The sequence below is a fragment of the Serinus canaria genome, chromosome 1, assembly GCF_022539315.1.
Source record: "Serinus canaria isolate serCan28SL12 chromosome 1, serCan2020, whole genome shotgun sequence".
In the NCBI taxonomy this organism is placed as follows: Eukaryota; Metazoa; Chordata; class Aves; order Passeriformes; family Fringillidae; genus Serinus; species Serinus canaria.
Genome location: NC_066313.1, coordinates 88,446,321 through 88,458,809, shown reverse-complemented (window position 1 = coordinate 88,458,809; position 12,489 = coordinate 88,446,321). Strand labels below are relative to the sequence as shown.

The 12,489-nt window shown below is 40.2% G+C and overlaps 1 protein-coding gene across 1 annotated transcript in view; it reads right to left on the bottom strand.

The window, feature by feature from the left end:
- GAS6 (growth arrest specific 6) overlaps window positions 1–12,489 on the bottom strand; it is a 39,850-nt gene that overhangs the window by 17,026 nt on the left and 10,335 nt on the right. The window contains exons 3-6 of the mRNA XM_030234835.2: window positions 8,330–8,354; window positions 7,441–7,503; window positions 2,830–2,952; window positions 1,144–1,263 (exon numbers count right to left, since the gene is read on the bottom strand). Coding sequence (XP_030090695.1) covers window positions 1,144–1,263; window positions 2,830–2,952; window positions 7,441–7,503; window positions 8,330–8,354 — 331 coding nt within the window. The remainder of the gene's footprint in view (window positions 1–1,143; window positions 1,264–2,829; window positions 2,953–7,440; window positions 7,504–8,329; window positions 8,355–12,489) is intronic.

Below are 12,489 nucleotides of genomic sequence, written 5' to 3'. Positions count from 1 at the left end.
TGATAAATCTGAACTATCAATAACCACACCTGACAGTAATCTCAGCAGCTGGAAGGTCACATATTGAAGCTGCAGAATGCTTATATAGCAGCTCTAGGAGACAGTACTAGGGTATGGAACAAATGCACATACACAGGAAAACAAACACATGTGTGAGCCCCTTGCCAGCCACCTGTCCATGCTGACTGGCACCAGAGGACAATTCAAAAGTGAAGTTGGCTCTTCTAAGTTGCTGCTCCCGTTAGGAACCATGTAATTTATACAGTCATCACTTTTTAGAGTGGAAGTGACATGGAAACAAAATCTTGCTCTTTTTCTTTTTCCTGGTAGCATTATTAAGTTGTTCATACCATGTATGCAAATTGTTTAGAAATGTCATCACATCCATTTTCACATATATGAAAATGTTTTTTCATTTTCATATATACCTTTTTCATAAGATGAATGTAACTTTAACAGCGACCTGTTGTTGAGTTACTGAGTTTGTCTCAGCATGCAATCTCTTAACACTTTTAAAATCTCAGTTGCTTAAGTTTTGGTTATGTAAATTCATTCAGCAGTTTCAATCAGAAACTTCGGGTCCTCATTTTCTGTTCTCAGCTGGTATGTAAAATAGCTGCCAAACTTCACTAGGGCCTTTCTACACCTATTAATATTGAGTTGCAGTGAATTCAGCCATCTGTATCTATCTGAATTCATTAGCTGCTGCACACATACAAATCTAAAATAATAAAATAAGAAACACTCAAAAGAAAAACAAATGGCTCACATACTGCAGCACTGTGAGACTGGAAAGAATCACAACAACACATCTGGCCAGCGCTTCCTCCTCTCAATGTCAGGATATGAGGACTGATCCACTAAACCAATTTAGCACAATCCAAGCCACAAATCCTCTGTGAATCACGCCTCTGTTATGCTCTTGAGAGCATCATGGTCCAACTGCTGACAAGCCCAGGCATGTAGGCTGGCTGGAGCACCCAGCACCACCCCAGTGGAGCAAATCTAAGAGGAGCTACCAGAAAGTTTCTGCTGGGCTAGGGAGCAGACCAGGACTGCTCAGGGCAACCCAGTTCTCCAAAATACAGACACAAGTCATGAAGCAACCCCCTGAAGCAAACTGAGAGTCCCAGCAAAGCTTACCTTCACATATTTTGCTGTCTTTAAGAGCATAACCACTGTAGCATGAGCACCGGTAGCTGCCCAGCTTGTTGAGGCAGAGCTGGTTACAGCCGCCGTTCTGCGTTCTGCATTCATCGATATCTACATCAAAAGAGAGTGTCACAGTCAGCTGTTCACATCTGTAAATAATCTACAGGGTCACAGTGCAATAGGCATTGGGAAGGAGAAAGACCAAACAAGAAAAGTATAACAGATGCAACACAGTGATAACAAAAAGCACAAAGATTTTGTTCAAGCACTTCATGCGTATAAGCTCAAGTTTGTTTAACTTACAAAAAAAAAAAAAGGGGAGAGAGAAGGATCTGTGACTGAATAGTATCTCCTTCACATCTCTGAGAATACATAAAAGTATCTTTAGTCACTGTGGAGGCAAAGAAGCTTGTTTGCAGAAGCAAACTAGTTATGTATTTTATATCGTCATTAAGTACTAAAATTATGCTATGGCCAGTAAGCTCAGGACAAAAGCTTTAAATAAAACAGGAACACTATATTGTTACTATCACAGAACTTATGGGAACAGAGGAAGTCCCAAGTTTACACCTGCTGAAAATTTGTGAGCTTAACTGTGCCCCACTGAAATTGGCAGCAAAAGCCTGTAAAATCCAGCAGAGCCTGAGTTTCGCTCTCAATCTATCCCACCTGCTCGTTATGTCCTGCTTGTCTATGGGACTCCAGAGATAGCTGAGGGGTAGTACAGCATGTCATGGCATTTTATAAGAAAATAAAGAAATATGCTTCAGACTGATCAGTGCTTGAGCTCTCAAAGCCAACTGGATACTGACTGGTCTGCTTTCTAAATTGATTAAATAAGATGCTTAAGTGATCTTATAAACTCTTCACAATATTTACATGAGAAGGAAAGGCTTGGATCTCCTGCTGTCTTGGTTGCCACAATTCTGGACTGGCTGAACACAATTTCTAGTCATTACTGACTATTGGCAAGCAAAAAAGTAGCAGCCCTGACAGGAAGCCTTGCAGGCAGAAGAAAAAGAACCAAAGAAACCAGAAAACAAGAGGAGGGAAGATAACTTGTAGAGAAAACTCTGTGGGCAGCTGGAACTTCTTGCACGAATAGTTTCTGTCTGAAATTCTCTTTTGAGGTGATGGAAACACACCAATGGAATATATGGAATTAAGTGGACATGGAATAAGGTCAGACTATCAAGGAGGATTCCACAGACTAATTTTATCAATCTGTGTGTCATCAGACTCAAACCTCAACTTGCCAACTGGAAGTCCTTGTTCCCACTGCAGGGATGTTAGCTGGGAAGATGGGCCAGCTTCTTGGGCTCTGTGGTCTGTGATGTGTTACACCAGGGTTCACAGCAGCAGCTGATGCAGCTCTGCTTGAAAAGCCACTACTACTCTATTTCTGCTGCTGCTTTCAGAGGGGTGGAACAGAATGTTGGACCATAGCTACTTGGATTACCTTGCCAAGACCAAGCTGAGCTCCATTAGAGTCATGTAAAAATGTAGATGTGAAAAAACTACCTGTTTCCCAGAAGGGTAAAAACATGAACAATGTGTAACCTAGGTTCAGTTCTGTGACTTTTGAATTGTGCAGCACAGTATCAGTGACCATTTGAGAATACAGCAAAACCAAAAATATCTTTGTTACAAGAATAAAAGACAATGAAACCAAATTACCTTTTTCACATTTCTTTCCCTGCCAGCCACGCTTGCATTCACAATAGAAATCCCCCTTGAGATCCTCACATTTGACAGTCCCTTCTTTGTGACAAGGATTGGGAGAACACTGGTTTGGCAAATCTGATTTACACAAGGAATAAAAAAACCAAAACAAAACAGAACAATTCATTGAAGTCACTGACAACCAGGTGTTTCACTCTCATTAGAAGATGGGAAATTGAAACAGTATTGGGGAATCACTCAAAAATACTTGCACCTGGCAAGTATTTTATTAGTATTTTATTTTATTTTTTATTAATATCAGCTAATTCTTAGTGCTCACATGCCAAACAGTGTCAGGAATTTTGCAGAGCACATGCAGTGGATTTCACTTAATTGCAAAAGGGAGTGAGCTACCACCCCCATATCTGAATGACACATTTTGAAAGAAATAACTTAAAGTAGCTTATTTTTCTACTCTCACTAATTTTTGAGAAAAATAAAAAAACAACAGTATCAACTCAAGTACTCAAGAAAGGATGGGTACTCTTTTCAATCACCTTTGGTAGTTAAACTGAGGATCTTAGCAGGGCTGATAGATTTCTAGCTATCAAAAGTTTTTAAATGACATTATTGATAGATCTTTTCTATTACATAGAATGAAAATAAAAAAGGAATACCCATATATCAACAGCCAAGGAATAGCAAATGATTAATCCAGTTTACAAAGGGCACAATGCTCATATGGGGATTTTAAAGCCAAGTTCCAGGATTTGACAATGAGTTTCCTCATTGGAAAGAAGTAGGGGAGAAGTCACCACAGTTTGGGAGCAACTGAAGGAATAAATCTCAAAGTATCATGTAACTACTCACCAACTGTAGTCACCTGTCCAAATTCACCCACCCACTTACCTGCACAACACCCAGGGACAGTGCTTCCCAGAGGTGGCTAAAGGAAGGATGAGAGAACACCCTTCTTTCCACAAAAAATGAGTTGGTAGCTATCATGTAGCAGTAACCTGTTAACACCAGCGTTCTAGATCAGTGGTCTTCAAAAACATGAATGTGTCAACTGTTTACACAACTTTAACCAGAAGGAACAGTGCAGGAGCTCATTATGCAGACTGAAAAACTCAAGAGCCTTTCTTGTCTCATATCTCCTCTCAGCATTTGAAAGTGCCCAGTGTGTACACACTAAGTGAGCAGCAGCAGAGAAGACCTGCACTGGTTTCCATGCACTGGTTCTGCTGAGTCCAGTATGGACTCTTGATGTTCTAAACATGTCTTTGTAGCATGACAGGGAGGCTTTTAGGAGAGGAACTGTTTGTAGATTAGCAGCCCCATCAGACTTCTCAAACTGAGAAGAGTTAAGACTCCTACTTTTTGTCTTATTATACAGGATTATTATACTGCTACATGTCTCTTCTCTGTGTGATCCTGAAAGTCACTGTCATGACCAGCTGCTGTGAAGAACTTCTGTGAGGGCAGCCAGCAGCAGCTCCATTTGATGTCTCACAAAGCACTGAACAGCACTTCTGTTTGCACTGACTTGGATTTAAATCTCAGGTGGTTGAGGTTGACAGGCATCTCCGAGGTCACTGGTGCCACCCTCCTGCTCAGGCAGGGCCACCTGCAGCTCAGGACCATGGCCAGAAGGCTTTTGATTATCCCCGGGATGGTGACTCCACAAGCTCCCCGGGCAACCTGTGCCAGTTCTGGTTCACTCTCACAATGAAAAAGCATTTCCTGATGTTCAGACAAAACCTTCCAGATGTGCAGAGCTGGAGCAAAGGCACAGCCACAGAGGCCAGGCCACACAAAACAAAACACAGCTATATGGGCTGTCTTAACATCCACCTGCCAGAACAGCTCCCAGTAAATCATGGCACAGCCGACACACTGCTGGAGGGGCAGGAGCTGGGGAAGGAAAGGCCAGGTTAAGGTGGCAATGAGCCACAATAGAGCAAGCCTCTCCTGGGTGTTCCTTGTCCTAGACAGATCAGAATGTTTACATTAAACAGAATGGTTTAGGTATAGTAAGCCAAGTTTTTTGGTTTTTTAGCAGCAGCACACACCAAACCTCCTAAATATGGCAGTGCTTTCAGTCATTTGATAAGCAAATCCAGTCAACAGGGTTATGCACAATTTATCTGGTATATCCACAAGTTTCTGATTCTTCCCCTAAACTGGATTCTGACATGCCTTGCAGGGTAACAGCCCAGGGTATAATACATGGATATCAACCACGGAGATTTCTATCACATCAGCACTGTGCTGATTGTTTGCTCCCTCTTATCATGAGAGTTTGAGAACATAAGACAAACACTTATACTCTTCTGGTGGCTTTACAGTTGTGTTATTCTGCTGGCTTCATAGAAGGTGCTCCTGATTGAAACCATTGCAAAAGAAAAAAACTGAGCTTTTGTTTCCATTCATTTACATGACAGATTTTAGCAAAGCTGTTAAAAGTAGTGATGAGCATGACCTTTTCATGTGCTTTGAGCTGTGTCTGATACCACCTGTAAGTGCAGACACAGATTAGAACTACCAATTCCATCTTTGAAATCTGTATGGAAACATGACTTTGCTTATGCCCAGGGACTGTCACTTTCAGTTCATTACTTTGTTCTGTGAATTTATTTTTTGATACCCAAAAAATGGTTCACATTGAAACTTCATAAAATTCTAGGCTGCAAAAAATATTACACTCAGTAATTTAATAGTAAAAAGCAGGCACACATATATAACAAAAATCTCATGGTGTTTTTAAGGCCATGTGTAGCTTCATTTCCCAAAAGTCCTGTAGAGCTTTCCAAAGCCTTGCAAAACCAAATCCTTAATCCCTGGATGACCTGAGGGATCTCTTTTAGAAAAAGATCCAGATATGCAGAGAAAGTATTGGTATCCGTGTGTAAAGTAAGCACCTATCTGCAAAGTAATTATAAATACTCATTGCAGTCAGTGGAGATGGCACAAGAAACAGAGTCTGTGGAGGGACTCTGGTCTTCTCAGAGCAGACACAGTTTGGCTGGGGGAATCCCTCTAGAACCAGAGGAGATTAACTCTGCTAATGGGAATACTGCTGATGGGAATACTGCTCATGTAAGCGTCCATGATGGAAATACCTATTTGCACACTGTATCAAATCCTCTGAATCTGGAGGGGAGTCCTTGTTGTAACCTGATCTCAAGAGTTTATGAAATTAGGAGTCCTCATATATTCTGTCTAACCTGTCTAATCACTGTCATACTTAAAATTTCTGCCTTATTTCCAGTATAAACTTGTGCAGTCAATCACCCTCCAGCCCTTAGGTGGTTCAGTAGCTTTGTACACCAGGTTAAAAGAACATTCCACTACCTTGTTTTGAGAGGAGAAACGCTGTTAAGAAACAAAGTTTAAAAGTGTCTTGCAAGCACAAACCCATAGAGCTACATAGTCTTTTGGCAGCATCTGTGAAAAATTAAGAGACACACTAGAACTGGCCAAGCACGAAGCCTGTCACTCTTCCAAGCGCGTTTCAGGCTCCTTCTCTGTTACTTCTCCTGTGAATTGATGATGGCTAGCCAAAACTCAGCCATTTAAAAACCTGTTCATATTTTAATGGGGGAAAATATTATCATTTTCTTTCCAAACCACTGCATCTGCAATGGGCAGAAATCCCTAAAAACAATTATTCAGCTTTTATTTTTTCAGATTTTTTCATCACTATCCTTTAGACTCTCATTTCTGAGACCCTGATTAGATCTTTGGAACAAGTTGGTATCATGATTTTCAGCAGAAACTCCTGCCTCTTTGCTGTGCCACATGCATAAGTAAATGTAAGCATTCAGCCTCTCATCCCACTTTGGACTAGCTGGCATACTGCAGCCAACACAGGTACCACAGGTCTGAGAATTCCCAGTTCAAAGGACTCAACATCCATAAATGATACTGCTGCAATATATGAGAGAAATTCTTCACATACAACTTATTAACCTTGGAATTCAGTCTTTTAAAAGGTTGTTTTAAGGCAGTTTATAAATGTAAAAAGTTGACTAAAGGCAACTAGAAAGGTATTAGAATTCATTACATTTTCTTCTCTAGTGTTAGTGAAGGACAAAAAAACCCCCTTCATCCTCTACAAAGTTATCAGTTTGGCTTCCAAACTGCTTTGAGGTTTTAAAGGTAGCAATATGCAAAGCATAGTCACATGATACATGAAACTGATCTCTAAAAGCAAAGAAGGCTGGCACAAGCCTGGTTTGACTTTAAACTTTTCTTGAGGTTCCTTAATGGGGAGAGCCAAAGCTAGCATTCAAGGGAATAGAAAACAAGGGGCCAAACATTGTGTACAGCCTTATGGCACCTCCTAGTTCTTGTCCCTCTAGCTTCTCATACTATTCAAACTTTGGGAAACTGTTGGGAAAGAAACTTGCATCATGAAATATCAAAGCACTAAAACATAATAGCAAGATGGCATTAGGTTATAAAATGGGAAAGATTTTGTTTAGTTGTATGGAGTCTTAAGCCTGGAGAATAGAAAGACCAGTACTGAAATACTACCAAAACCAGAGATGGCTGAGCTAGTCCCAGACCTTCAGGTAGAATAAGAGAACATTTAACCACAATATAAAAACCAGAAATGCTTACTATGAACACATGTAAGGAAATCTGGATTTCTCGTATACGGCGACCCATATTTCTGAATACAAGCTGAAAAACAGAAAATGAAATTGTCATTGTTGCAGTAGTGAAGGACAGCTGTTCAAAGCATGTAAAATGATACCTGGCCTGCAAGGATTTGGAAGGTGGATGCAAAATCTATGCAATATTATCATCTCCCAGATGCCTTGAAATTCTGAAGTTCAATAAAATCTTTTAGCTTTGATGTACAACAGGTAAAATCCATTTGAAGAAGATGATCCCTTAACCAGATGCTACTACAATTATAAAGCTATCGTAGTAGCTACTCCAATTTGACCATCTAAACTTCTTTAAATATCTAAAAAGCACATGTTTTTTTCTCCCACTGTGGCATTTGTGATCTTAAATACTTAATTTTAAACACAAATAGAAAACAGTATGATGCCATGACTATGATACAGTCAACAGAATAAGCCAATAGTTCAATCAGGCACCTGTTTCTTTTTTACAAAGAAATCTCCTTTTCCTCTTCTCTTTAAAAAAGAATCTCCTTTTTAAAAGGAGATTAGTTGAAAACTAACTTCATTAAAAAGGGAAAAAGGTAGAAAACTACAAATTATTTCATACCACTGCAAGCCACTGATATACATGCAACATCAAGATTTTAACATGCAGAAAACACATAAAGCATCTCTGTCTGCAAATGTACACATAAATAAAAACACGCACCTCAAAGTACAATAAGGAACATAAAGTCTATCTTAAAATTAGCAATACATGTTTACTGCAATCAGATTTCCATCCCTTTCCTTAGCAGAGATTTCATCTGTGACAAGCTCCAGTGTTAGGCACATACCAGCACTCCCACAAAGTGGAAATAAAAGCTGCAACTCACCCAAGTATTTCGGGTAAAAATATTCCTGTAGAAGGGGAGAAAAACAAAAAAAGCAAAAATTTATTGAATCGTATTCGCTTCTATTTTCATGCTTTTTAACAGCTGCTGTTGCTTAAGTGGTCTTGTAAGGCAGTTATTTAACAATTCCAAACACCTGATTTCCTTTTATTCACAACCAGAAGCAGCACAGTATTAAACATGTATTTTTTAATTTGAAAAGCAAAGAAACATTAGTCTCAAGGTATTTTTTGATGGCAGCTGATCTGGTCAGTGACTGGGCATGAAGACACCCCCCAAGAGATAAAGCTGCTGCTGAGGGCATGAGGTAGGGGAAGGAATGGGAATCTGGGGCAAAACCCTAGGGGGAAGAGTACAGGATCATTCAGTCACCCTGTGCCTCCTCGAAGGCATTCTGCTGATGCAGGACATGGGCATGAACACCACAGGCACCAGAAAAAGCACTTTTTGCTCTTGCAAGGAGCACCCTACAACTCAAACAGCACCCATTGCTGCACCACACATCCCATCCTGGATGCTCATAGAAGGGAGCAATGACACTTTGCAAATTGACATCCATTTCTCTAAAACCAGTCTGCAAAGGGCGTTGCCATTCCTCCCATGCTAGATGGTCATGCATTACTGCTCCCGACTTTGCACCAACAAAGTGCAGCCATACAGTGAGAGCAGCATCATTGTGCTGCTGAGACGTGAATCCAACCTTGCATGTTAGAATAGTCAGCCTGGTGAGGCATGGCAAGCCACATGACTGCTTGCACCAACACAGGCAAACGGCAGAAAAATGCAGTTTTTCTGGATGGAAGAATGGGAGATTGGCTGGAGCTGACAATTGTATCACATTCTTAAAAAAATACAAAACTTCATGGCCAGGAAAAAAGCAATTTTTTCCACCTTCATGCTGTTTTTCATAATATATAAGTCATTAATTCAAGTGCTGTTAAAATGGCAATTGGGGCATTGAATGAGGAAAAACTTATGCATTGTATCAGTGCCTAATTTTATTTTTAATAAACCACTTCTCAGCTAATTATGAAAGCATATGGACAGTATAATTCTCCTTTATGCAAGAGGAGCAATTTCCATATAACCTTATCTTCAGTGAGGTTGGGACAGTAAATACTCTGCATTCTACAAAATTTAGTTGGTCTATACAATGTGCAAGAGAAGAAACTATTTTATCTTCTCCTCTTTTTACAGATGTTTGGATTGAATCTGTACAGGCATGTATAAACAACAGGGACAGGCACACACCATGGCTCAGTTTGATCTGGACTGTCCAGTGCAATCAATTGCGCTGCTGTCACTTAGCAGAAGAATCAATTGCTTCTGGCAAATATGCTCCAGTTACTTAAATGCACCATGTAAATATTCAGCCTAAATTATGAGAGCATCAGCAAAAAAGTAGAAGCAGCAGCTTACACTGATGTTAATTTTCAGTTCTGATATGAGAGTGAGATGCTTGGCATCTTTTGGGGCTGAGCTTTGAAATGTTTCTTCAGCTTGAAATGTGTCATCAGAATGATGAGCTCAGAACCCACTATGGTCCTTTCTCACTCTTTTTTTTAAGGTTTAGTTTGGGAAAGACAAGTCATAAAAATGCAGTCAAAATAAAAATAAATCTAAGCAGTCTAAATATTCAGATGGGTGCTCATATGCCATATATAACCACAAACTGAACTTCAACTAGCACTCGAGGAGAAAAAGATAGGGGCACAATATTCCAAACATTTCTTTCATTATTTCCCCTTTGTTCTGTGTACTTCACAAGAATGTGTAGATGTATTTAACCACCAACAGGATAATCCAGACTCTGACAAGAACAACTATTTTGGCACTCACAGGACAATGAATAGGAGCTTTCATATTCATGGCTATCAGCCTAATTGCTCCATGTCAGTGGTGGCAAAGGCATTTTCTCCTTGACCTCTGATGAATGAGCTGAGTACTAGAAAAGTGGTACAGAATTTACTTTCGTAAACATAACTTCCAAACTCAAACTGCCTGTGTATTGATTCAATGCCAGTAGAACAGCAGATAAGTGAAACTCCAAGGCATTGTACCACCACAAGTTTCATTCCACAAAGTATGTAGTCAAGTGATGTAAACATGAGGCTATTACTAGAAATTCAGCTCTTCTTTCCCTGTCTTTCTCATTTGCTTATACAAAGTTATACAAAGTTATACAAAGCACTTTCTGACCAGTAGCACTTCTCCAGGTTTACAAAACCTGCTGATACTACCATTCTAAAATAAAGACACATGCTCACAGGCTCTAACATTACTCACTCTTGTATGATTTGCTTTTAATTTTTCTTGATATTCAATTTTTCTTACACCTGGCTTCTGTAAATACAATGACAATGCATTTACATTCAGAGAAAAGATTGATGAAGAATGACCTTACACCTTGAGAAAAGGAACCTTCTTAAACAGCAGTCCCTTCTCAAAAAACACTGATGAGAAGTTTTCTTGGTTAAAAATTCAAGCAGTGCCTAACCTGACACAGATACACATTATTTCTCATGTGAGCACTCAACTCTTCAATGTCTTTTCAGTCTTCTGTGATGTACTAAGGCTTAATGACCCCCAGATGTCAGAGAAAATGATAATCCTACACAGGGTTAGGTCTCTGTTAAAAGTGTGCAACCCATCTTCTTTCTACTAGAAGTGTTCAATTGTGTTTTCAGGATTCTATGCCAAGAGAAATGTTTTGAGGCTTGCTAAGAAGGAGTTGGCAAAGATTCTCTGTCACTATTTTGCTGATTTCTCAACAAGCCACTTTCAATTTCAGGCTCAATAAACTTCTCACCATCCAGAAAGTCACACACTGTTCACAGGATCAAAACACAGGAAGTTATTTAACTGTTACCACTAGGGTGGCAAAAATCACCACAGAATTATCTAAGTGTTAAATTTTCAGCTTGGATTCTGACAAAAAAGGTCAACATTCAAGTGTGGTCAGCCCTTCCCCTTTAGATCTGCTTCCTAATTACTGCTGAAAATAAAAGCAGGAGCAATTGGCTTTTTAAATAAAAAGCTATAAACACATACATGTTGGACATAAACATTCTCTGGACAGGCTGCTGCACAGACACTGACAGTACCAAGCTCTCTAATCCTTCTGTCCAGTAGTAATGCCCCAGTGCAGGCAGAAGGAAGACAAAGGCTGCAGAAGCTTCAGCCTCCACAAGAGACCAAACACCAAATGTAGCCTCAAAATTCCAACCTCTGTGACTGTTCCCAAGAAAACTTAAATGTATTTCCACTTCTCTTCCTTGTGACCCACCAAACTTTCTGTCTGTCTGGTTTCTACCTAATAACCAGTATGGCTGGGATGGCAGAAGCTACAAGAGCCAAGGGCCTGGCAGCATGTGGTGCCCTAGTGACATGAGAGCTCCTTTTGTAAATGACGTCTTTTATCTGCTGCCACTACAGGTCAAACTTGTGGCATGAGCTGTAACTCACCAATGAGTTACACATCATGTGCCACCCAAATTACAGCTCAGCAGAGATCTCAGGTAAAGAGGAAGAAACGGGAGAGACTGGGAAGTGCCTGAGACCTGCACATCTCCACCCTTTCAGTGAGGTGGAGAGCAGGGCACCAGGCCAGTCTCTCCAGGCAGGTCCTGGCTTGCTTATTTCAGCTCAGTTCCAGGGATCTTTCTCTTGCAGCCCAAGAGACGGATCTGTGCTTTAACAGAAAAGATTTAAGTTCCACAGCCCTCACCCATTTCACACAAATATATGTACACGCTGGAAGCAAGTCTTCTGATGCATTAAATACAATCATTTGCTTCCACAACAGTGTTACAAGATCTGAGAGTGCATGCTTTTATTTCAAGGTAGAGTGACACAAAGCATGGGCATAAGAATTCTGTTCATGAGCCTAAGGTGTTCCTCTCCCACCTGCAGCTGGAGCTTACTATTACCCTGATAAATCAGCTACTACAACACCTGGTCTGGATACCTAAGAGAGAATAATTTTAAAAATGTCTTCAAAAAAAACTAACCCAAGCAAATGACCCCCCAAAAGTCCAGGCTGTCCATTTTTATATTTGACTTTTTTCCTTCCAAATGATAAGAATGGATTCACTGGTGCCACCCCCACAATGCCTCTCATTGAAACAACAGAGGAGAACAGC